This window comes from Myotis nattereri (assembly GCF_964212035.1).
Source record: "Myotis nattereri genome assembly, chromosome: X".
NCBI classification, from domain to species: domain Eukaryota; kingdom Metazoa; phylum Chordata; class Mammalia; order Chiroptera; family Vespertilionidae; genus Myotis; species Myotis nattereri.
Window position 1 is genome coordinate 98,681,767 of NC_138078.1, and position 27,105 is coordinate 98,708,871.

Genomic DNA, 27,105 nt, shown 5'->3' on the forward strand with positions numbered 1-27,105 from the left:
GAAAACCCCAGGAAAGAAGGGAATGCAGATTACTGAAAAATACCTGGACAGTTTAACAGCATACAACCATTCAAACACTAGTACACCCATATGCACACTCACTCATATCAAAATACAGAGTATAACACATATTGGCTAAACAGGTCTACAGCTTCAGCCTTGATAATTCCGATCAGGTAAATTAGGGCATCTGCTGCCACATGTTGACAATATATCCTTTTTGGCATGATCAAGTTTTAAGGGCAAATAACTTAAAAAAAAGATACTGCAACTCAAAGAGCAACAATTTATATCGTATGTGGTCTGTCACAGTCTTCGGGAAAACATAAGTATTGAGAAAGTTGGTAGTTAGGAGGAAAAACCCAACTCTTCAATATTTAAGTTATTTAGCATCTTGATAATTGGATCTGCACAAGTGAAACACAGAAAATAATCACTTAAATGAATACTCAGAAAACCAAGAACACTCATATCCACATACCAAAAGACAACCTTTCATGAGGGACAAAACAAAGAAGGCTTTAACTTCACTTTCAAACAAAAATCCATTGCCCAGGATCCACTGCCCTTCTAGTGTGGTCGGGTTATTTGAATTGAACTTTGGTATTAATAGGAAAAAGCTTATTAACTTTTTCTGTTTTTAAATATTCACTACCTTAGATCCTTTCTTCCCTTTGGGAAACCCCATGAATTCCAGTTCTCCAGTAGATGGTGGGGGTCCTGCAGGACCAGGGAGACCAACATCCCCCTGTAAGATCAAAAGGAACTTTAAGCAAAACAGAACCACACAGACCATTTCTCTAGAGGGTGAGTTTGTCCTCTGTAGGTAACTCACAAATAAACTGTCCATTACTTTGGCCTCTTTACCCTCACCATTGTATCAATGAGGAAACAAAACTATCAGTGCCAAGGAGTGAGAAGAATTATAAGTCTGTCCAAATGCATTTTGTACCAGCAGTGCAGAAGAAGGAAGCAAAATAAAGGAAAGTGCAGGTTCATGCTTGCTTGGTCATGCATAAGGGTGTTTAGAGGAGAGCAAAAAAGGGGTTTGAGCAAGGTGAATGGACACTTCTCTGCAACTGTGATCAGACTGTTATTGGTCTAATCCTTGTCAAAAGCACAAGCAGAGGCCATGAAGCCCATGTTAGAACATTGGTGGCTGAATTTGCTCATTGGAGGCAGTGCAATCTACAAGAGGCACTCATGAAGGGGGAGAAAAACAAGCTTGTAGTCTCTCTTGAGGCTCCTAAATCATTATAGAGGTAAATAGGAGAATGAAGAAGGGGAGATTCAAGAGAATGGTGAAAGCATGGCTAAGGAGGCAAGAGAGAGGAGATGAAGAGAGAGGAAGAGAAGAGGAAGCAAGAGGAGGAGGAGGGAAGAAGAAAAGAAGGAAGACAAGGAAGGAGATAAGAAGCCAAGAAAAGAAAAGAGTAGGTGGCACAGTACACAAATACCCTGGTTGAAGGAAGAGGTAATATATTTCAAGAGAGTATATTTGTAAGACATCCACACTTCACAGGTAGGAAGCAAGAAGACTACAATATTTTAAAGGAGAAAGACCACAATATCCTATTTGTGGCATGTGCACATGAAGTCCTCAAGAGACCTCATCAGAAGATCCATGTGGGTGGAAAATGATCATTTCCCGAGGCAAAGATTCAAATCCCCTTACACAAGCAGGCACAAGGTTGTAGCCAGAGACATGTTTTTGGAGCACATGAAATACAAATTGTATTTTGCGAAAATCTATTTACCTTGTCTCCTTTCTCTCCTTGGAAACCTAACCCCATATTCCCCTGGGGCAGGAGGCATAGGGAGGAAAAACAAAATCAATTACTAAACAAGTTCTGGGAACTTCAGTAGGAATGCAGTCTCTTTTTTTTCCACCAGAAAGTGCATTTAATCAAACCAGAATATCTCTGGGGAAACATGATTACTTAATGGAAGGAGGCCAAATGTCTTAAGACACAGTATACTCACATCAAGACCAGGGAGACCAGGGGGACCTGGAGGACCCTATATTAAAGATGAAAAGAAACAGCACTTTTTAGTTTCAGACAAGAAGAATGTGGGCATGTTGAGAGTACTCCACCCATCTTGGTATAGCCTGCCATTGGTGAAGCAAACTCTAGCTCCCTCTCTCAAGGTTTCTATCGCCCAAATTGACCCAATAATCACATTCATGTTAAGATAGTGAAAGTTTCATGTGTCATTCTTCCCAATAGGCCAATTACTTTGATGAAGGTAAACCAAAGTAATCAGTGGTAGGATTTTATGCACTGGAGAAAGAAAAATCTGGGCAGGGCTTTCCCGGAACCACACAGATGACTCGCTATGCTTTTCCTATGCCAGCTATGGTAAACAGGATTGGTATAAAAAAGAGAGAGGTAGGTAGAGCTTTCCAAGTTGCAGTGTTGAAAAGGATTTTGAAAATCCTTCTGTGCTCAGGGTAGGTGATGCTGGTGGTAGTATGATTAATTAGCAGCACCAAGGGAGTGGATGGTAACAATAGATATGCCAGGTATCTGCCATCCCTGGGCTATACTTTAGGTTGATCCAGACTAGGTGACTTTGGAAGCACAGAGTGAATAGTCATATTGATGCTAATAAATAAAGACAATACATAACGCCTTATACGAGCATACTTCCTTTTAATTCTCCAAGAATGGAGTTACCTTCTCTACTAGGAGAACCTACATTTACACAGGTGCACATTAAATCCATGGCCTAGTGCAGTGGTTCTCAACCATCTAGCCCTTTAAATACAGTGACCCAACCATAAAATTATTTTCATTGCTACTTCATAACTGTAATGTTGCTACTGTTATAAATCATAATGTAAATATCTGATATGCAGGATGGTCTTAGGCGACCCCTGTGAAAGGGTCGTTTGACCGTCAAAGGGGTTGTAACCCACAGGTTGAGAACCGCTGGCCTAGTGGCTAAAGCATTCATGTGAATGAATTCTATGATAACATGGTAGATTTAGTTACTTACTTGAAATCCTGGTGATCCTATAAGTCCTTCAGGTCCTGGATAGCCGGGTGTTCCTCGTGGGCCCTAGAGAGACAAGTTTTTACTAAGGTCATAAAAGCAACACAGTTTCTCAATGAAAATGAAAACATTTGCCCACAAAAACTGCACAAGAATGTGCATATCAACTTTATTCATAATACTAAAATAATGGGAATGTCCTAGCCCAAGGTTGGCAAACTGCAGCTTGTGAGCCACATGTGGCTCTTTGGCCCCTTGAGTGTAGCTCTTCCTAAGCCTTAGGAGTACCCTAATTAAGTTAATAACAATGTACCTACCTATATAGTTTAATATTAAAAAATTTGGCTCGCAAAAGAAATTTCAATAGTTGTACTATTGATATTTGGCTCTGTTGACTAATGAGTTTGCTGACCACTGTCTAGGTGTCCACTGATACAAGAATTGATAAGTGAACTGCAATACATACAGTAAGATAAATAATAGTAAAATGTAACAAACTACTGATATATGAATCAATGTAAATGAATCTCAAAAACACTGTGCTAAGTGAAAAAAGTCTGACCCTAAAGGCTACATATTTTATTATTCTCTTTATATAATGCCCTAGAATAGAAAAAAAACTGATTTAGGATGGAAAAAAAACCTCAGCCTTTGGGCTGAGGTGGGGCAGGTATTGACTACAAAGGGACAGGAAAGAACTTTTGAAGGTGATGGGAATGTTTTATACCTTAAGAGGGTTTTGGGTTACACAAGGATATACATTTGTCAAAACTCATTATATGTACACTTAAGATTTGTGTATTTATTATATGTAAATTTTACATAGAAAAAAAACTGTAAACAAATTTTTAAGTCCAGCTAATGATAGGCATGCAATTTACTTTAAAATGAGTAAATATGAGATAGATTGATGGATGGATAGAGATGGGTAGATAGATAGAAATGGGATAAAACAAGTATAGTAACATATTAATGGTTAGGATGTTCACTGCAAAATTCATCAAATTTGCTGTATATTTGAAATTTTTCATATTAAAGTGATGTAAAAAAAAGGAAAATTTTAAAACAGATTTAAAACAATTACATTAATATCAGGTAAACTAGAATTCAAGGCAAATAATATTACCAGAGATAAGAGGGGACATTTCATAATGATAAATAGGTCAATTCATCAAGAAGATATAATAATCTTATATGTGCATGCATTTAATGGCAGAGCTTCAAAATATATGAAGCAAAACCTGACAAAAATAGACAAATCCACATTATAGTTGAAGATTTTAATATCTTCCCTCAGTAATTAATATTAGTTAGACAAAAATTATCAGTAAGAATATAGAAGATACAAAATATATTACCTTGACCTAATGTGTTTTTTTTTAGATCACTATACTCTAAATCAGCTGAATACATAATCTCTTCAAGTGCATATGAAAAGATATTTCCATATTCCAGGCCATAAAACAAACCCCAACAAATTTAAAAAATATTGAAGTCATACAGAATGTGCACTCTAACTGCAATGAAATCAACTGGAAATCAATAACAGGAAGATATCTCAAAAATTGCCAGATGTTTGGAAGTTAAACAACACATATTTGAAAGGAAAAATCACAAGGGAAACTAGAAGATATTTTGACCTGAATGATAATAGTGATGAAATTAAAAATAAGACAATGAAATCTGAAGAGAAAGATGGTATGGGGAAATGTATGGCCTAATTAAAACTAGGAGCAGTAATAAGGTGATATGTGCTTAGGTAAGGGATCGAGAGGCCAAGTGAAATCAAGACTTAAATAGTTGGAAGAGAAACTAGGGGTTTGAAGTTTCCCCAGGGATGTATGATAGTAGAATATTTCCTTGACAATCCTATATAATAAAGAGGTAATATGCAAATTGACCATCACTCCAACACACAAGATGGCCGCCCCCATGTGGTCAAAGATGGCCACCACAAGATGGCCAGCAGGGGAAGACAGTTGTGGGCGATCAGGCCAGCAGGGGAGGGCAGTTAGGGGTGACTGGACCAGCAGGGGAGGGCAGTTGGGGGAGACCAGGCTGGAAAGGGAGGGAAGTTAGGGGTGACCAGGCCTGCAGGGGAGGGCAGTTAGAGGTGACCAGGCTGGCAGGGGAGGGCAGTTAGGGGTGACCAGGCTAGAAAGGGAGGGCAGTTAGGGGTAACCAGGTCTGCAGGGGAGGGCAGTTAGGGGTGACCAGGCTGGCAGGGGAGGGCAGTTGGGGGCAATCAGGCTGGTAGGGGAGCAGTTAGGCATTGATCAGACTGGCAGGGGAGTGGTTAGGGGGTGATCAGGCAGGCAGGCAGGCGAGCGGTTGGGAGCCAGCACTTCTGGATTGTGAGAGGGATGTCTGACTGCCCATTTAGGCCCACCAGGATCAGGCCTAAACGGGCAGTAGGACATCCCTCTAGGGGTCTCAGATTGGAGAGGGTGCAAGCTGGGCTGAGGGACACACTACCCCCCATGCATGAATTTCGTTCACTGGGCCTCTACTCAGCCACCAAACTTCCCTCTTCAAATCTACATGGTTTATTTATCATGCCTGTGTATGTACATAAACATTGTACCTCTGCAGGTAGGGAAATGATTTCTAAGAGAAGCTATGCAGCAAATATAGTTATTCTACAAATTTAGTTAACACACCACCTAAACCAGTTGTTTAGCTGTAGGGGACTGGATGTCCTTGGTCCTTACTCGTTCATCTCTATTTGTGTGTGTGCTTGCATACATACTATTTATTGCCTATCTTTTCTCACACTGCTCTCTGTTTAGAAAGCTTCCTCCTATTGCCAGCCAGTCTAAACATCATCCATACTTCTCAGAGGCTACCTTCTCTATCTTAAATATAAAATCTTTCATGATGTATCCTTAGTTGGACAGCATCTCTTCCTTAAAACTTTTGTGGAATTCTTATGCCACATTCCTAATAGTGTTTCACATCCTGGGTCAGGGAGGGGGCAGAGACCATATCTGCATTGCCTCAGGGATCACTTGTAGAATATTTTTGAGAGTAGGTGCTTAGTATCTGTTCTGGAATAAAGCAGAAAGGAAGGAACCCTGATATAGGCAATAAGGAAGAAAGGAGGGGCTTTTCTTAAGCCATTTCAAAGGAAAATGATGACAATGTAGGAACTCAAGGAAAACAGAAAGCTCTTATTAATACAACTCACAGCTTTTAATGGACTCACTATTATTTAGAGTACCTTAAAATTTGTTTTATAAAGAACACTTTTTAAAGAAGAGTGTTGTACTTTTGTTCTATTGACGACACTCCAACACACAGGAAACACTTAGTAAATGCTTGCTGAATGAAATGCAAAATTCTGTACCAGGGAGTATGCAGTTTCCTGGTCTAAAGGTTTAAAAGCTTTCCTGCTGTGTAACTTTGAGATGGACAGTCTATCCCATCAGTACTTTCTCATCTGGAAAAAAGACAATAGTGTGACCCATTTTCTATGGATTTTTCTTGAGAAGGTCTACAAGACCTTCAAACACTGAAGGGAAGAATGAAAAGGAACAATCAGTAACTGTTGACTAAACATTGAGAGCTCAACACATAAGTAACAACTTACAGTGATTCCGTCTAGTCCAGGCAGCCCAGGATCCCCCTGAGAAACAGAAAAAGGCAGAAGAGTGAAGAGATTAATAAACCAAGTCTGTGGTATTTCATAGGTAACTGACCTAAAATGCTTGGGCATAAAAACACTTTGCTGAAGCTTAGTCCTCTTCTGTCAAGGTTCTGTGTTTTAAATAATGTATGAATTGGACATATTCAACCATTTACTTTTTTCCTAAGAAAAATCTAGACTCTAAAAGGCAAATATTATAGCCTTGGTTGAACAGGATTTCATATTTTACTTGAATTAATTAATTTTTACTTTTTCTAGGAACTTATTAGAAACTGTTTTTGTGGGCTGGTGATTTTCTTTCTCTTTTTGGAGGAAAGCAAGCTACGTTCCCATGTGCCCTCATCCCCAGAGAATCTATGCCCATATATATACACAATGCAAATAAGACATTTCAAGGGAGAATCAACAGAGCATATAGTCTCTGATTACATTTTAATTACTTTGCACCACCTTAAGTCACTGTATAAATCTATAATATAACCATCTTGTGGAAATTGCTGTGTTCTACTGGGTCCAAGGTCTCTTTTATTTTTGGCCAAACTATCTAATCAATGTTTGCTGTGACAATGGCCATATTTTGATACCTGCTAGTCTTACTGCACTTGGCTTATGGTAAAAAATCAGCTCTCTGCAGAATGGAAAGAACACTAACTGGCTGTGTGACTTTGAGCAAGTCACATAGCCTCAGTATATCTCAGCTTTTCTATCTGTAAAATGAGCAACATGAATCTAACAATCATGAGGTCTTTCCCAACTCTTACATTCTATCTTCTGCTGTGGCATCTATGGACAAGAGCGCAAATACTGTGCCTTTGTCAGTTCTCATCCAGCCACCATCATCACTCCATTCCAAAGTGACTTCCCATGTTCCAATGTTCGGGGCTCTGTGTGTGGATGGAAGGCAGAAAGGTGCCATCCTCAGCTGAATGTGCTTGGATGCACCTTCCTCTCATGTTGGACACATAGATTTTGATTTTCTAGCAAGGAAATGATGGGCTCCCTTACCACTCTTTAAGGGAAATAGGGTCAATCATTTGTCAACAGAGTTTATTGAGGGTCCATAGGATACCAGGCAGTATAAACCAAGAATTCAGTCACAAGAATACAGAAGGTTTTTATCAATGAAGAAATGAAAGTTTCTAAGCAGCTTCAGAGTTGATGGGCAATTTTTGCAGACAGCCAGGGTCCCAGCTAAGGGTGATGGGCTTGGGTTCAGGGACAGAAAAGGGCAGGGCCAGGATCCTGGGCTGGTGGCCATGCTGAGATGGGCAGAGACATACATGGATTCAAACCAAGGTATGCAGATATTAAGGATTCTAGAGCAAACAAAAGATATCTGCCTCTAGGAAATGTCTCAGCTTGTCAAAGAAAATGATATGCATGCAAACTGTTTGCTGATCTGTCTCTTATTTTTGGTCTAGATACTATAAAGCAAGTATCTTTGACAGTATGGTTACAAACATTTCTGTCAGTGTTTGTACCACAAAATGCTCAGGGTCCCTTTTAAATACAGCTTGGTCTGCTTCTTAAATAGAGACACAGATGCTAGTTCTGGAAATGTTTTTATTGGATCTGGGGCCCAGTCTGTGGGAGCTCAGCTTATAGCCTACTCAGCTGTCTGTTTCAGAGGCTCTTACCTTCATTCCTTTGAAACTACCTTGGGTATGGACAGGTTCACCTTTAGATCCTTTCTGACCGGGAAGCCCCTGAGTAAAATCAGAAAAAAAACTTGTGAAAATATACACACACAGAGTTTTGTTAATAGTATGAACTGATCAGATAGAGGATGAAACAATAAGAGGCTGAAATTGTATGGATTATTGTATGGCAGAATTGGCTATGCTAAGGGCAAAAGTACACCCCCAGAACAGCTTCTGTGTCTCAAAATCATATGCCCACTGCCCCCATTCCAAAAATCTCTAAAGGGATTAGAAAGGAGGAGACTTTGAATCTATTCAGAGCAATCAACTTTTTCTGTAAAGAGGTAGATAGTAAATAATTTAGGCTTTGCAGGCCATATCTGGGCTCTGTCCCATATAGTTTATCTTTATTTTTACAATCTTTTAAAAATGTAAAAAGAAGCCACAGGTCAAGGGTCACTTTAGCCAGTTTGCTGACCCCTGGTCTAAGAGAAATATACAAAACTATCTCCATTTTGTGCTGCTACACACAACTTCAACTTCAATACCTGTCCAAGAAGCCAGTGTGTCTCACTAACACAGAAAACAATTCAAAGTATGCCCAACCCATCTATCAACCAGAAATTTACTGTCTAATTGGCAGATGCCACCTAACATCGGCTAGATGTTGTCCTGTTGGGGAAAGTCAATGTCCCCATACCTAATGGGAAGTCAGGATTAGTATTGGGGGTAAGGTTAAATTTTGGGTACTGAAGCATTGATTGAATGATGATTTTTTTGAGCTCAAAACTACAGTTATATTAAAAGAACAATGTGGTCCCAAAAGCACAAACAAGTTTCTTTCCTGACACTTCCTGTTTCCTCTTATACTTGTGGCCACTACTTTCATCAAAGAAATGTCAAATAATACCCACTCAGGATTCATCACGGTTATTAAGGTTCTGTTTAGTAAAATACACATCCAAGTTCCTATTTAGGCTTAAAGGGAGGTTTGGGGACAGGATTAGGTTTTACCTTTTTCCTTTGACTCTCAGATGTTCATTACCTCAAGATTTCTTCTCCTACTGTTGGGGGTAGCTCTTCCTTTATTTCCTGAATATTCACTTTCCTAATACATATGTGAATTGCTCTCTTCTCCTGTTGCCATGGCAGTGTTTGAAGAACTTTTGACATAAACAGCTCATCCTATGTTGGTAATACACTCCCCGCTGCATATTGGTTTGATCCTTAGATGTCTAGGTTCTTTATGACAATCTGGGGCTTGTACTTTGTATGTATGTCTCACTTTCATATTTTATTATTTTACTTTATTAATTTTATTTTTCCCATCACTATTTATTTCCCCTATAATCTCTTCCACCTGCCCACACTCCTTCCCTCCATACTAGGTGTATCGGTTAATAATGTGGATTTTGTAATCAAAGAAAACACAATAACTTCAAGAGAAACATCAAAAGTGCTTTATTCAAAATAATGTCCATCGCTAGCTACACATTTCTCCCATCTTTCAGGTAATTTGTGGATACCGTCCCAAAAGAACTTTTCTTGTTTCGAGGCAAAACATTCAGAGATCCAATTTTCCACTTCTTCATATGTTTTGCAGTGCTGCTCAGAAAGCGCGTGTGCCATCGATCGAAACATGAAACAAGTGGTAATCTGAAGGAGCAAGGTCTGGTGAATACAGCAGGTGGGTTAATACTTCCCAGGCAAGATTATTTAACGTGCCTTTAACTGATTTTGAAGTGTATGATGGTGCGTCATCATGAAGCAAAATTACTTTGCCATGTCTTCTGGCCTATCCTGATTGTTTCACAATCAAAGCATGGTTCAAATTATTTGTTGTCGGTAGCGATCAGTATTAACGGTTTCACCTGGTTTTAGAAGCTCATAATACACCACACCTTCCTGATCCCACCAAATGCAGAGCATTGTCTTCTTTCTGAAGCGATTTGGCCTTATAGTCGATGTTGGTGGTTGACCTGGATCAACCCATTATTTTGTGCGTTTGGGATTCTCAAAATAAATCCACTTTTCATCGCCAGTCAAAATTCGATGCCAAAAAGAATTTCATAAACTGATGAACAAAAATAGATACAGAGGCAGAGCAGCATCGAACAGACTGTCAAACTACAGTGGGAAGGCCAGGGAGGGTTGGTGGGGGGGGCGGTAAGAGATCAACTGAAGGACTTGTATGCATGCATATAAGCATAACCAATGGACACAAGACACTGGGGACTAGGGGAGGCTGGGGGAAGGTCAAGGGGGAAAAAAGGAGACATATGTAATACTCTTTGTAATACTTTAAGCAATAAAACAAAATTAAAAAAAGACTTTCTTTCGTGCTGCTGAAGCAACATTTTACTGATGACTTTTCGGTTTTCCATTTGTCTTTCGTTCAGTTGATGTGGCACCCATGTTCCTTCCTTTAAAACCTTTCCCATTGCTTGTAAATGATCAGAAATTGTTTGCTGAGCAATGTTGAATCTTTCTGCAAGTTGTTTTTGAGTTTGACACGCATCTTCATCCAATAATGCTTGTAATTGTTGGTCTTAAAACTTTTTCGGTTGACCTGGACGTTCTTTGTCTTTCACATCGAAACCATCACTTTTAAAGCATTTAAACCAGCGTTCACAAGTATCTTGAGATGGAGCATGTTCACCATAAGCTTCCCAAAGTATTCAGCAGCACTTTTCTTCAAAATAAAGTAATGAATTAAAACTTTCTGCAAATGCTCTTTTTTTGTTTTTGTTTTTGGCATGAAATTCAACATTTTTAAGCATAAAAATATCTATGATGTTAACACCTTCAACAAATTTGACATGGGAAGTTTTGGAGCTTCCTGTCAATACAACAAAATAGCATACATATCAAATCACATATATATCAACATTTATATAACTCCATCTAGTGAAAAAAATCCTCATTATTAACCACTACACCTAGTAATCACCACACTGTTGTTCCTGTCTATGAGTTCTTCCTCTTTTTCTTTTTTTACTCAATCCCTCCCACAACACTCTCCCCCACCAGAGCTGTTTGCTCTCTATCTCTAAATCTGTCTCTATTTTGCTTTTTAGTTCAGTTTGTTCATTAAATTCCACATATGAGTGAAATTGCATGGTACTTATCGTTCTCCGACTAACTTATTTCACTTAGCATAATGTTCTCCAGGTCCATCCATGCTATCACAAAGGGAAATACTTCTTTCCTTTTTATAGTCGAGTAGTGTTTTATTGTGTAAATGTACCATAGATGTTTTATTTACTCATACTGTTGGACACTTGGGCTACTTTAAAATCTTGGTTATTGTAAATAATGCTGCAATGAACATAGGGGTGCATATATTCTTTCAAATTAGTGTTTCAAGCTTTTTCAGATATATTACCAAAAGTGGAATTTCGGGTCAGAAGGCAGTTCCATTTTTAATTATTTGAGGTAACTCCATACTGCTTTCCACAGTGGCTCCATCAATCTGCAGACCTACCAACAGTACATAAGAGTTCCCTTTTCTCCACATCCTCGCCAACACTTGTTGGTTTATTGATGATAGCCATTCTGACAGGTATGAGGTGATATCTCATTGTGGTTTTAATTTGCATCTCTCTGATGATTAGTGGTGTTGAGCACCTTTTCATATGTCTATTGGTCATCTGTACGTCCCCTTTGGAGAAGTGTCTATTTCGGTCCTTTGCCCATTTTTTAACTGGATTTTTTTTTGTGGGTTTTTTTTGGTGTTCAGTTTTATAAGTTCTTTATAAATTTTGGATATTAACCCTTATCAGATGTATTGGTGGATATATTGTCCCCTTTAGTGGGTTGTCTTTTCATTTTGTTGATGATTTCCTTTGCTGTGCAAAAACATTTTAGTTTGATGCAGTACCATTTGTTTATTTTTTCTTTTGTTGTCCTCACCCAAGGAGATCTATCCGAACAAATATTGCTAAGAGAAATGTCTGAGATTTTACTGCCTATGTTTTTAAAAATATTTTATTGATTTTTTACAGAGAGGAAGGGAGAGGGACAGAGAGTTAGAAACATCGATGAGGAAGACCGATCAGCTGCCTCCTGCACACCTCTTACTGGGGATGTGCCTGCAACCAAGGTACATGCCCTTGACCGGAATCGAACCTGGGACCTTTCAGTCCACAGGCCAATGCTCTATCCACTGAGCCAAACCAGTTAGGGCATTTACTGCCTATGTTTTCTTCTAGGATTTTTATGGTTTCAAGTCTAAGTCTTTAACTCAAGCCTTTAATCCATATTGAGTTTATTCTTGTGTCTGGTATAAGAAGTGATATAGTTTATTTTTTTTCTTTTGCATGTATCTCCAATTTTCCCAACACCATTTATTAAATAGACTATCTTTAGCCCATTATATGTTTTTTCCTCCTTTGTCAAATATTAAGTGACTATAAAGGAGTGGGCTTATTTGGGGGCTCTCTATTCTGTTCCATTCATCTATATATCTGTCTTTATGCCACTACCATACTATTATTATTATTATTATTATTATTATTATATTATTATTATAGTGTGATTCCTCCCACTTTGTTTTTCTTACTCAAAATCACTGTTGCTATTCAGGATCTTTTGTGGTTCCATATATATTCTTGGAATATTTGTTCTAGTTCGTGAAATACTTGATTGGTATCTTGATAGGAATTGCATTGAATCTGTAGACTACTTTGGGCAGTATGGACATTTTAATGATTTTAATACTATCTATCAATGAACACCGTATATGTTTCCACTTATTTGTATCTTCTTCAATTTATTTCTTCAGTGCCTTAAATTTTCTGAGTAAAGGTCCTTTACTTTCTTTATTTCTAGGTATTTTATTCTTTTTAAAGCAGTTGTGAATCAGATTGTCTTCTTAATTTCCCTTTCTGATAGTTAATTATTAATTCATGAAAATGCAACAGATTTCTGGATATTTATTTTGTATCCTGCTACTTTACTGAATTCATTTATAGTTTTTGGTGAAATCTTTAGAGTTCAGTATCAAGTCATCGGGAAATAATAACAGTTTTACTTCTTCCTTTTCAATTTGGATGCCTTTTATTTCTTGTTATTGTCTAAATGCTGTGGCTAGAACTTCCAGTGCTATGTTGAATAAGAGTGGTAAAAGTGAACATCTTTGTCTTGTTCCTGATCTTATAAGGGAATGCTTGTAATTTTTCCCCATTGAGTATGATGTTGGCTGTGGGGTTGCCATATATGGTCTTCATAAAGTTGAGGTATGTTCCCTCTATTTCAAATTTTCTGAGACTTTTTATCATAAATGGGTACAGGATCTTATATAATTCTTTTTCTGCCTCTATTGGTATGAGCATGTGGTTTTTATTCTTCATTTTGTTTCTGTGGTGTATCACATTTATTGTTTTGCGAATATTGTACCAACCTCGCATCCCCAGAATAAATCTCACTTGATCATGGTATATGATCTTTTCAATGTATTGCTGGATTAGGTTTGCTAATATTTTGTTGAGGATTTTAGCCTCTGTGTTCATCAGGGATATTGGCGTATAATTTTCTTTCTTTGTCATGTCTTTATCTGATTTTGGAATTAGGATAATGTTGTCTTCATAAAATGAGCTTGGGAGTCTTACGTCCTCTTGAATTCTTCGGAATAGTTTGAGAGCGATAAGTGTTAGTTTTCTTTGAATGTTTGGTAAAATTCACCTGTAAGCCATCCAGTCCAGGGCTTTAGTTTGTTGGGAGTTTTCTGATTACTGCTTTAATTTCACTAGTTGCAATCTGTTTACTAGTATTCAGAGCCTCCGATTCTTCTTCGTTTAGTTTTGGAAAATTGTATGTTTCTAGGAATTTATCCATTTTTTGCAGATTGTCCAATTTGTTGGTAGATAGTTGTTCACAATATTTTCTTACAATCCTTTGTATTTCTTTGGTGTCAGTTGTTACTTCTCTTTGGTTTCTGATGTTATTTATTTGGGTCCACCCTCCTTTTCTCTAGATGAGTCTGGTTAAAGGTTTGTCAATCTTGCTTACATTCTCAAAGAATCAGCTCCTGGTTTCATTGATTTTGGGGGGATATTTTTAAGACTCTCATTTATTTCTGTGCTGATCTTTATTATTTCCACCCTTCTACTCAGTCTGGGTTTTGTTTGCTGCTCTTTCTCAAGTTCCTTTAAGTGTAAAGTTAGAATGTTTATTTGAACTTTTTCTTGTTTCTTGAAATAGGCCTGTAATGCCATGACTTTACCTCTCAGGACTGATTTCTTTGAGTCCTATGGACTTTGGGTAGCTATTTTATTAATTTTCATTTGTTTCCAGGTATTTTTATTTCTTTGTTAACGCATTTATTATTTACTAACATCTTATTTAGCCTCCATGTCTTTGTGTGTTTTTCAGTTTTCTTCTTGGGATTGTGTTCAAGGCTGTTTGTGTTCATGAGTTTCAGTTTTATATCCCATATATGAGTGAAATCATATGGTTCTTAGCTTTTTCTAACTAATTTATTTCACTTAGCATAATGTTCTGAAGGTCCATCGATGTTGTTGCAAATGGCACTATTACATACTTACTTATGGCTGAGTAGTATTCTGTTGTGTATATGTAGCACATCTTCTTTATCCAGTCCTCTGTAGCAGGACATGTTGGTTGTTTCCATGTCTTGACCACTGTGAATAATGCTGCAGTGAACATAGGGTTGCATATATCTTTGTGATACATGCTTTCGAGTTTTTTGGGTATATACCCAGGACAAGGATTGCTGGGTCATAGGTAGCTCTATTCTTAATTTTTTTTTTATTGCTTAAAGTATTACAAAGGGTATTACATATGTGTCCATTTTATCCCCCCGCCCTAGACAGTCCCCTAGCCCTATTCTTAATTTTTTGAGGAACTTCAGACTGATTTCCAGACTGGTTATACCAGTCTACATTCCCACTCACAGTGAATGAAGGTTGCCTTTATTCCACAACCTCTCCAACACTTCTTATTGTGTGTCTTGTTGATAATAGCCATTCTAACAGGTGTGGCGTGGTATCTCATTGTAGTTTTGATTTCTCTAATTGCTAGTGAGATTGAACATCTTTTCATATGTCTATTGACTGTTCATATGTCTTTTGGGAAGAGGTGTATTTTCAGGTCCTCTACCCACTTTCTGATTGGGTTGTTTGTTTGGTATTGAGTTTTATGAGTTCTTTATATATTTTGGGAATTAAACCTTTGTCAGAACTACTATTTGCAAATATCATCTCCAATCTCGTTGGTTGCCTCTTTGTTTTGTTCTCAGTTTCTTTTGCTGTGGAGAAGCTTTTTAGTTTTATATAATCTCATTCATTTATTTTTGCTTATTACTTTCCTTACCTTTGGGGTCAAATTCACAAAATGTTCTCTATGACAAAGTTTCATAAATTTGGTACCTATATTTTCTTCTATGTAACTTACAGTATTGGGTCTTATATTTAGGTCTTTGATCCATTTTGAATTAGTTTTTGTACATGAAGATAAACTACAATGCAGTTTCATTCTTTTGCATATGGTTTTCCAGTTTTCCCACCACCATTTATTGGAGATACTATCTATACTCCCTTATATGTTTATGGCTCCTTTGGCAAAAATTATGGGTCCACATTAATATGGTTTTATAGCTGGGCTCTATATTCTGTTTCATTGATCTGTGTGTCTGTTTCTCTGTGAATAGCATATTCTTTTGATTATCATAACTCTGTAGTATAATTTGAAGTCAGGTAGTGTGATACCTCCAGCTTCATTCTTTATTTTTTATGATGACTTTTTTGTGCTATTTCTTTAAAAAATGAATTGAGATTTTGATGGGGATTGCATTAAATATGTATATTGCTTTGGGTAAAATGGCCATTTTAACTATGTTGATTTTTCTAATCCATGAGCATGGGATATTTTTCCATTTTGTTGTCTTTTTCAATCTCTTTAAATAATGCTTTGTAATTCTCAGTATATAGGTCTTTCATGTTCTTTGTTAAGTTTGTTCCTAGGTATTTTATTCTTTTGGTTGCAATTGAAAAATAAATTGTTGTGTTTTTTTCATTTCTTTTTATGAAGTTTTGTTGTTAGTGTGCAGGAAGGCAATAGATTTTTGTACCTTGATTTTGTATCCTGCAACTTGACTGTATTTAAGTATTGTTTCTAATAGTTTTGTGGTGGATCTTTAGGGTCTTCTATGTATATAATCATGTCATCCATAAAAAGTGACAGTTTTACTTCTTCCTTTCCAATTAGGATGCCTTTTATTTCTTTTTCTTGCCTTATTGCTCTGGCTAGGACTTCTAGCACTATGTTGAATATGAGTGGTGAGAGTGGACATCCTTGTCTTGTTCTTGATCTTAGAGGAAAAGCTTTCAATTTTTCACCTTCAATTATGATATTAGATGAGGATTTATCATATTTGGCCTTTATTATGTTGAGGTACATTCCTTCTATTCCTATTTTTTATTGAGTGTTTTAATCATAAGCAGATGTTGTATCCTATGAAATCCTTTTTCTGCATCTATTTTTAAGATTATATGTTTTTTATTCTTCTTTTAATGTGGTGTATTACATTGATTTATTTGTGTATGTTAAACCATCTTTGTGCCATGGAATGAACCCCACTTAATTGGAATATATATTTTTTAATGTATTATTATATTCCACTTGCTAGTATTTTGTTTAGGATTTTTGCATCTGTAGTCATCAGATATATTTCTCTGTAGTTTCCATTTTTTTGTGTTATCCTTCCCAAGTTTTGGTAAATGGGTTATATTGGCTTCATAAAATGTGTTAGGAAGTATTACCTCTTCTTCATTTTTTTTTGGAAAAAAATTGAGAAATAGGTTTTAAATCTTCTATAAATGTTTGGTAGAATTCACTAGCAAAGTCATCGGTCCTGGATGTTTTTTTGGGGGAGGTTTTTGATGGTTGTTTCAATTTACTCAATGCTGATTGGTCTATTTAGATTTTCCAATTCTTCATGACTTAATCTACAAATGTTATATATTTTGAGGAACTTATCCATTCCTTCTAGGTTGAATTTGGTGGCATATAATCTTTCATAATATACTAGTATGATCCTTTGTATATCTGTAATATCTGTGGTGACTTCTCCAATCTCATTTATGATTTTGTTTATATGGGTCTTTTCCACTTTTTCCTTAGTGAGTTTAGCCATGGGTTTGTCAATTTTATTAATCTTTTCAAAGAACCAGCTCTTTGTTTTATTAATTTTTGTATAGTCTTTTGTTCTCTATTTCATTCAATTCTGCTCTATTTTTTATTATTTCCCTTCTTCTGCTGACTTTGGTTTGCTTTTGCTATTCTTTTTCTAGTTTATTAAAGATGTGAGGTTAGGTTGTTTACTTGGGATTTTTCTTTCTTGAGATAGGCCTGTAATGATATAAACTTCCCTATTATTAATGCTTTTGTTGCATCCCAGAAATTTTGACATGTTGTACTGTCATTATCATTTGTCTCTAAATATCTTTTGATCTCATCTTTTATTTCTTCTTTGATCCAGTCATTTTTTTTAAACCTGTCTTCTTTCCAGGGTTTTTTATTTTTATTTTTTTATTTTATTGGTTTTTTACAGAGAGGAAGGGAGAGGGATAGAGAGTTAGAAACATCGATGAGAGAGAAACATCGATCAGCTGCCTCCTGCACACTCCCCACTGGGGATGTGCCCGCAACCAAGGTACATGCCCTTGACCGGAATTGAACCTGGGACCCTTGAGTCCGCAGGCCGACACTCTATCCACTGAGCCAAACCGGTTAGGGTATGATCCAGTCATTTTTAGTAGTATGTTGTTTAATCTCCACATATGTGTGAGTTTCTTTACTTTCATTTTGCAGTTGATTTCTAATTTCAAGGCATCATAGTCAGAGAATATTCTTGGTATAATTTTAATTTTCTTGAATTTGTTTATGCTAGTTTTGTGACCCAACATATGGTCTATCCTTGAGAATGTTTCATGTGCATGGAGAAGAATGTACAATATGATATTTTGGGATGAAAAGTTCTTTAAGTGTCAATTATGTTCATTTGGTCTAGTGCATTATTTACGGCTGATATATTTTTTTATTGATTTACTGTTTGGTGGTTCCAGTAGAGATGTCAATGGAGTATTAAGGTTCCCAACCATGATTGTGATTTGATATGTTTCACCCTTTAGTTCTGTGAGTAGTCGTTTTATATATTTTGGTGCTTCCTGGTTGGGTGGATATATATTAATAAGTGTTATGTTGTGTGTGTGAGTTTGTTTTTTTAATGTACTGTCCCCTTTATAATTATAAAATGTCCATTTTTGTCTCTTGTTAACTTTATTTGTCAGATATAACTATGGCTACACCTGCTTTTCTGTGGATGTTATTTGCTTGGAGAGTCATTTTCCACCCTTTTATTTGGAATCTACCTTTGTCTTTGAAGTTTAGATGTGTCTTTTGTAGGCAGCATATGGTTGGGTTTTGTTTTCTTGATCCACTCTGTTACTCTATGCCTCTTTATTGGTGAATTTAGACCATTTACATTAAGGGTAGTTATTGATGTATGAGGATTTCCTATAGCCATTTTATCTTTTGTTTTCTGGTAGCTCTATGCCTCCATTGGTTATTTTCCTTTGTGTTTTTGTCTGTTGTTTTTATTTGGTACTATTCCATACCTCTCTCCTCTGTTTCCTCTTTCTTTAAGCTATCTGTGCTGGTTTGGGGATTTTTGTGTGTGGTTACCATTAGGTTTTTAAAAAATAAACTTGCATATATACAGTATTTTTTTTTCTTTTGAGTGCATCTGATCCTCATCCTCCTTTGCCAGTTCAGAAATTTTTATGGTTTTGTCGTTACAAATCCCTTTTTACACTGTAAGCTTTTTGGTGATATTAATCATAGTGTTATGACCTTATGTTCTTTGTTTCAGGAAGAATGACTCCATTGAGTATTTCCTGCAATGGAGGTTTTCTGTTGATAAAATGGAGGATTTCTGATAAATCCCTCAGCTTCTGTATGTCTGGGAACGTCTTTATTTCACCTTCATTTTTAAAGGATAATTTTGCTGGATATTTTATTTGTGCCTGGTAATCTCTCTCTTTCAGATGTCTGAATATTTGCTTCCATTGTCTTCTGGATTTCAGAGTTTCTGCTGAGAAGTTGGACGAAATTCCGATAGGTTTTCCTTTGTATATCACTTCCTCCTTTTCTGGCCTGCTTTGAGAATTTTTTCTTTGTCATTAATTTTTAATCGTTTTAATACGAAGTGCCTTGGAGAGGGTTTCTTTGTATTTAGGTAACAAGGTGTTCTGTTTTCTTCTTAGATTTGAGGATCTAGTTTTTTCCATAGGTTTGGGAAGTTCTCATCCACTTTTTGTTTCAATAGACCCCCTGTTCCGTTCTCTCTCTCTTCCTCTTCTGTCATGACTATTATTCTAATATTGCTTTCTCTCATGGAATCATATAGTTCTCATAGACCTCTTTCATTTTTCTCTATGCTCAGGTCTCTCTCTTCTTGTCTAAGTCATTTGTATATTCCTATCATAAATATCTCTAATTCTTTCCTCTATCTGGCTGGCTCTGTTTCCTATGCTCAGAAGTTTACTCTTTTTTATGATCTAATTACCTTTTTTAATGTTTAAAATTTTATGTATGTCTCCTTTTCCCCCAGTTGACAACCCCCAGTCATTCCTGCCACTGGAAAGCCCCCATTGCCCCAGTGTCTCTGTCCATTGGTTATGCTAATATGCATGCATACAAGTCCTTTGGTTTCTCTCTAACCTCCTCCCTTCCCTACCATTTGTCTCTGTATCTATTCTTGTTCAACAAATTATGTTGATCATTATATCCCACATATGAGTGAGATCATGTGATATTTATCTTTCTCTGACTGGCTTATTTTACTAACAATGCTCTCCAGTTCCATCCATGCCATTGCAAATGGTAAAAGTTCCTTCTTTTTTATAGCAGCACTAGAGGCCTGATGCACAAAAATTTGTGCACTGGGGGGGGGGGGTCCCCTCAGTCTGGCCTATGCCCTCTTGCAGTCTGGGACCCTAAAGTGGATGTCCCCCTGCTGGCTTAGGCCCTCTCCCTGGGGGATTGGGCCTAAGCTGGCAGTCAGACATCCCTCTGGCAACCCAGTAGCCCTCGGGGAATGTCCACTTACCAGCAGGGAGCAGACCTAAGCTGCAGTCGGACATCCTTAGTGCTGCTGAGGAGGCGGGAGAGGATCCCGCCTCCACTGCTGTGCTGGCAGCCATCAGCCTGGATTGGGGCTGAGCAGAGCTCCTGCTGTGTGAGCACACTGACCACCAGAGGACAGCTCCTGCATTGAGCATCTGCCCCCTGGTGGTCAGTGTGTGTCATAGTGACCAGTCATTCCCAGTCATTCTGCTGTTAGGGTCAATTTGCATATTACCCTTTTATTATATAGGATAGAGGCCTGGTGCATTGGTGGGGGCTGGCTGGTTTGCCCTGAAGGGTGTCCCAGATCAGGGTGGGGGTCCCACTGGGGTGCCTGGCCAGCCTGGGTGAGGGGCTGATGGCTGTTTGATGGCTGGTCAAGCCCCCCTCCAGTGGGGACCCTCACCCCATGGAGGTTTGGCCAGCCTGGGGGAGGAGCTGATGGCTGTTTTCAGGCTGGCCACACCCCTTTTAGGGTGTGGGGTCCCCACTGGGGTGCCTGGCCAGTCTGGATGAGGGGCTGAGGGCCATTTTCAGGCTGGCCAAGCCCCCCGGCGATGGAAGCTCCTAGCCTCTCCTTTTTATCATTTTTTTTTTAATTCTGGGATTTATTTACCTTCTATAATTGAAACTTTGTAGCCTTGAGTGGAGCTCAGAGCCAGCCAGGGCGGGGGAAGCTTGGCTTCTTCCATCGCCAGGGGCAACACAAGCCTCCTGCTCGCTCCAGCTCTGTGGTCACAGGCGGCTGAAAGCAGGTATCTGGGGTTTAGTTGTCTTCTATAATTGAAACTTTGTTGCCTTGAGTGGAGCTCAGAGCCAGCCGCAGCAGGTGGGAAGCTTGGCTTCCTCCATCACTGGGAAACCAAGCCTCCTGTGTGCTCCAGCTCCATGGCTGCTGGCCGCCATCTTGGTTGGGTTAATTTGCACATAGTCGCTCTGATTGGCTGGTGGGCGTGGCTTAAGGTGAAGCGAAGGTACAGTCAATTTGCATGTCTGTATTTTATTAGTGTAGATAGTATTCCATTGTGTAGATGTAGCACAGTTTTTTAATCCACTCATCTGCTGGTGGGCACTTAGGCTGTTTCCAAGTCTTAGCTATTGTAAATTGTGCTGCTATGAATATAGGGGTGCATATATCCTTTCTGATTAGTGTTTTTCGTTTCTTGGGATATAGTTCTAGAAGTGGGATTACTGGGTGAAATGGAAGTTCCATTTTTAACTATATGAGGAAACTCCATACTCTCTTCCACAGTGGCTGCACCAGTCTGCATTCCCACCAGCAGTGCACGAGAGTCCCTTTTTCTCCACATCCTTACCAGCACTTGTTGTTTGCTGATGATAGCCATTCTGATAGGTGTGAGATGGTAGCTCATTGTTGTTTGGATTTGCATCTCTCAGATTAGAGACTTTGAGCATGTTTTCATATGTCTGTGGGCCTTCTGTATGTCCTCTTACAAAAAGTGTCTATTTAGGTCCTTTGCCCATTTTTTGATTGAATCATTTATCTTCTTTTTGTTAAGTTGCATGAGTTCTCTGTAAGTTTTGGAGATTAAACCCTTATGGGAAATAACATTGGCTAATATGTTCTCCCATGCAGTGGGCTTTCTTGTTGTTTTGTTGATAGTTTCTTTTGCTGTGCAGAGCTTTTTATTTTGATGTAGTCCCATTTGTTTATTTTCTCCTTAGTTTCCATTGCCTTAGGACAGTGATGGCGAACCTATGACACGCGTGTCAGAGGTGACAAGTGAACTCATTTTTTAGGTTGATTTTTATTTGTTAAATGGCATTTAAATATATAAAATAAATATCAAAAATATAAATCTTTGTTTTACTATGGTTGCAAATATCAAAAAATTTCTATATATGACACGGCACCAGAGTTAAGTTAGGGTTTTTCAAAATGCTGACATGCCGAGCTCAAAAGGTTCACCATCACTGCCCTAGGAGCTGTGTCTGTAAAGATATTGCTACAACATATGCCTGCTATTTTGCTGCCTATGGAGTCTTGTAGGATTTTTATGGTTTCCCATCTTACATTTATTTCCTTTAGCCATTTTGAGTTTGTTTTTGTGTATGGTTTAAGTTGGTGATCTAGTTCCATTTGTTTTTTGCATGTATATGACCAAATTTCCCAGCACCATTTATTGAAGAGACTGTCTTGACTCCATTGTATGCTCCTGGCTCCTTTGTCAAATATTAATTGAGCATAATGGCTTGGGTCAATTTATGGGTTCTCTGTTCTGTTCCATTGGTCTATATGTTTGTTCTTATGCCAGTACCATGCAGTTTTGAGAGCTGTAGCTTGTAATATAGCTTGATATCTGGTATTGTGATCCCTCCAACTTTGTTCTTCTTTCTCAGGATTGCTGTGGCTATTTGGGGTCTTTATTTATTCCAGGTGATTTTTTGGAGAATTTGTTCTAGATCTTTGAAATATGCCATTGGTATTTTAATGGGGATTTCATTAAATCTGTAGATTCCTTTGGGTAGTATGGACATTTTAATGATGTTGATTCTACCAATACATAAATATGGTATGTTCTTCCGTTTGTTTATGTCTTCCTCTATCTCTTTTTTTTCAATGTCCTATAGTTTCCAAGTATGGGTCTTTTATGTCCTTAGTTAGGTTTATTCTTAGGTATCTTAATTTTTTTGGTGCAATGGAAAATGGGATTGTTTTTAAGCTTCACATTCTGTGAGTTCATGATGGGTGTATAAAAAGGCCATAGATTTCTGGATGTTAATTTTGTATCCTGCTACATTGCCAGATTCGTTTATTAGGTCTAGTAGTTCTTTGATGGAGTGTTTGGGGTTTTCTATATATAGTATCATGTCATTTGTGAATAAGGACAGTTCAACTTCTTCTTTTCCAATTTGGGTCGCTTTTATTTCTTCATCTTGTCTGACCGCTATATCTAGAACTTCCAGTACTATATAGAACAGGATTAGTAAAAGTGGGCATCCCTGTCTTGTTCCTGATCTTAGGAGAAATGAGTTTAGTTTTTTCCCATTGAGTATGATGTTGGCTGTAGGTTTGTTATATAAGGCTTTTACTATGTTGAGGTATGATCCCTCAATTCCCACTTTTCTAAGATTTTTTATCAAGAAAGGGTGTTGGATTTTGTCAAATGCTTTTTCTGCATTGATTGATATGATTATGTGATTCTTGTCTCTCACTTTGTTTATGTGATGTATCACATTTTTTGATTTGCAGATATTGTACCATCCTTGCATCCCCGGAATAAATCCCACTTGGTCATGATGTATGATCTCTCTAATGTAATGCTGAATCTGATTTGCTAGAATTTTGTTGAGGATTTTAGCATCTATGTTCGTCAAGCACATTGGCCTGTAGTTCTCTTTCTTTGTGGTGTCTTTATCTGGTTTTGGGATTAGGGTAATGCTGACTTCATAGAAAGAGATTGGAAGTGTGCCTTCCTCTTGAATTTTTTGGCATAGTCTGAGTAGGATAGGTTTTAGTCCTTCTTTGAATGCTTGGTAGAATTCCCCTGTAAAGCTATCCAGACCAGTGCTTTTGTTTGCTGGAAGGTTTTTTATCGCTTTCTCAATTTATTTGATAATTATTGGCCTATTCAGGTTTTTTTATTCTTCCTGATTGAGTTTTGGGAACTTGTATTTTTCTAAGAAAATGTCCATTTCGTCCAGGTTGTCCATTTTGTTGGAATAGAGTTGTTCATAGTATTTTTTCATTATCGTTTGTATTTCTGAGAGATCGGTTGTTACTTCAACTCTTTCATTTCTGATTTTCTTTATTTGGGTTCTCTCTCTTTACTTCTTGTTGAGCCTGGCTAGAGGATCATCAATCTTGTTTATCCTTTCAAAGAACCAGCTCTTGGTTTTGTTGATATTTGTATTGTTTTTTGGTCTTTATGTCATTTATCTCTGCTCTGAGCTTTATTATTTCCTTCCTTCTGGCTACGCTAGTCTTTTCTTTTTTCTCTCTTTCTACCTCTTTGAGTTGTAAGGTTAGAAATGTTATTACCATTGTTTCTTGTTTTTTTTTTTGAGAAAGGCCTGTAGACCTATGTACTTCCCTCTCAAGACTGCTTTCACTGTGTCCCATACATTTTGGATTGTCTTGTTTTCATTGTCATTTGTTGCCACGATACTTTTTATTTCTTCTTTGATCTCATTGGTAACCCAATCATTGTTTAATAGCATGCTATTTAGCCTCCAGGTGTTTGATTTTTTTCATTGTTTTTATTGTAATTGATTTCTTATATTATGCCATTGTGATCTGAGAAGATGCTTGATATGATTTGTATCTTCTTGAATTTGAAGAGACTTTTTCTGTGTCCCAATATGTGGTCTATCTTTGAAAATGACCCATGAACACTTGAGAAGAATGTATATTCTGTGGCTTTGGGGTGAAATTTTCTTAAGATGTTGCTTAATTCCATCTGATCTATTCAGTCATTTAGGATTTATGTTTCTTTGCTGATTTTTTCTTTAGATGATTTATCCAGTGGTGTTAGTGGGGTATGAAAGTCTCCTACTATGACTGTATTGCTGTCGATCTGTCCCTTGATATCCTCCAGAATTTTTTAAATGTATTTTAGTACTCCTGTATTGGGTTCATATATGTTTAACAGAGTTATATCTTCTTGCTGAATTGATTCCTTTAGTATTATGAAGTGACCTTCCTTATCTCTTATTATGGCCTTCACTTTGAGGTCTAATTTGTCAGATATAAGTATTGATACCTCACCTTTTTTTCATTTCCATTCACCTGGAAAACCTTTTTCCATCCCTTCCCCATCAGTCTGTGTGAGTTCTTTGTTCTAAGGTGGGTTTCCCATAGACAGCAGATATATGGGTCATGTTTTCTTATCCACTCAGCTACCCTATGTCTTTTGATTGGGGCATTTAATCCATTTACATTTAAAGTTATTATTGATAGATACTTGTTTGTCACCATTTTTATTCTTTATGCATGTGTTCCTTCTTTGTTTCCTATTTCTTCTTTTTACAGCAGACCCTTTAGCATTTCTTGCATTTCTGGTTTGGTGGTAATAAACTCCCTTAGTACTTTTTTGTCTGTGAAGCTCCTGATTTTACCCTCAGTATTGATTGATAGCCTTGCTGGATACAGTATTCTTGGATTCAGACCTTTCCTTTGCATGACTTTGTATATTTCATTTCATTCCCTTCTGGCCTGATGTGTTTCTTTTGAGATATCCATCACTAGTCTGATAGGGGATCCTTTGTAGGTAACTTTCTGTCTCTCCCTTAGGCTCTCGTCCTGTTTTTTTTTTTTTTTTCCTTTCTTTTTTCTAGATGCTGCTTTGCTTGGGTATTCTTTCCTACCTTGTCTTCTAGCTTACTGATGCGGTCTTCCACTTCTTCCAGTCTACTGTTGATGCTTTCTATTGAGTTCTTTATAGCAGCACTGCCATTTTTTCATTTCTTCTTGGTTCTTATACATATTGTTGAATTTCTCTTCCATCCTTTTCAGTGACCTTATGACCATTACTCTGAATTCTTTGTCTTTCATATTGCTTGCCTCCATTCATTTATTTCCTTTTCTCATGATTCCTCCTTTTCTTTCTTATAATGACTATTTCGTTGTCTCCCCGTGATCGCTGCTCCCTAGGTGTCTGGTTATGTAGCTCTCTCTCTCTCCTGCATTGACTTAAAGGCACAAAATACAACACAAGAAGACACAACACACAGGGCACCAAACATAAATGTATTCATGATACTAATAACCCCAAATAAAGGTGACCACCAGAGAAAAGAGACTTAGTGGATACAAAAGAGTGCAAACATGATATTGAGAAAAGGAAAAAAATGTAAGAGAGAAAAGAAAGAGAAGAAAAAAGAAGGGGTAAAATACATCTATATGGGGAGAAAACTCCCATAAAACAACAACTAATCCAAAAAATGCAAACTACAAACGACAACTAATCCAAAATAAGTAAACTACAAACACCCAAACAGCAAACACCCAGATAAATTTGAGGAAGCAGAGCTTTTTTCTAGAAGGTAAGGTCAAAGAATTGAATGAATGGGGAAATAAGCACAATTCAGAATAGAGGAGGTAGAAAGAGAATGTATGTATAAGAAGAAAAGTAAAACAAAATTTAAAAAAGAAAAATATATATTTATTAAAAGTATATATAAAAGAATGTATATATATATATATATACATATATATATATATATATATGTATATATATATATATATATTTTCCCCTTCTGTAACCTTTCTACCTATGTATTCATTTATTATTAGGAAAGGAGAATAGATAGCCCTGAGTTGGTGATTGGAATTAGTTATTAGTATAAGAAGAGAACTAGCAAGGAGAGGAAAAAAGAAGCAAAAAAAAGAATCAAAACAAAACAAACAAAAAACTAAACTAATCAATAATAAACAAACAACAACAAGACAGAAAGAAAGAGAAAGTCAAAAAAAGGAAGAAAAAGAAAATTGGATAGTGATGAAAGAGAAGAGAGAAGTGTGCATAGACTTAGAGCAGGGAGAGGGAATTAGATATATGACTAAGATAAATTTTAAAAGGGAGTAAATAGAAAGGATATAGAAAAACTAAAGCAGGAACAGGGTATAAGAAGCAGGACAGAAAAAGGGGGACATGAGTGTTGGCATAAAGGAAAAATTGAGATAGAGTAAAATAATGCTAAAGGAAAAATAAA

The 27,105-nt window shown here is 37.3% G+C and overlaps 1 protein-coding gene across 1 annotated transcript in view; it reads right to left on the reverse strand.

Annotated features, from left to right (window-relative positions):
• The window catches only part of COL4A6 (collagen type IV alpha 6 chain), a gene marked incomplete at both ends in the record, with an annotated part of 395,246 nt that overhangs the window by 58,497 nt on the left and 309,644 nt on the right, over positions 1-27,105 (reverse strand). Inside the window, 6 exons of the mRNA XM_081081672.1 lie at positions 656-748; positions 1,758-1,799; positions 1,984-2,019; positions 3,001-3,063; positions 6,587-6,622; positions 8,281-8,349. Of these exons, the coding sequence (XP_080937798.1) occupies positions 656-748; positions 1,758-1,799; positions 1,984-2,019; positions 3,001-3,063; positions 6,587-6,622; positions 8,281-8,349 (339 nt within the window). The remainder of the gene's footprint in view (positions 1-655; positions 749-1,757; positions 1,800-1,983; positions 2,020-3,000; positions 3,064-6,586; positions 6,623-8,280; positions 8,350-27,105) is intronic.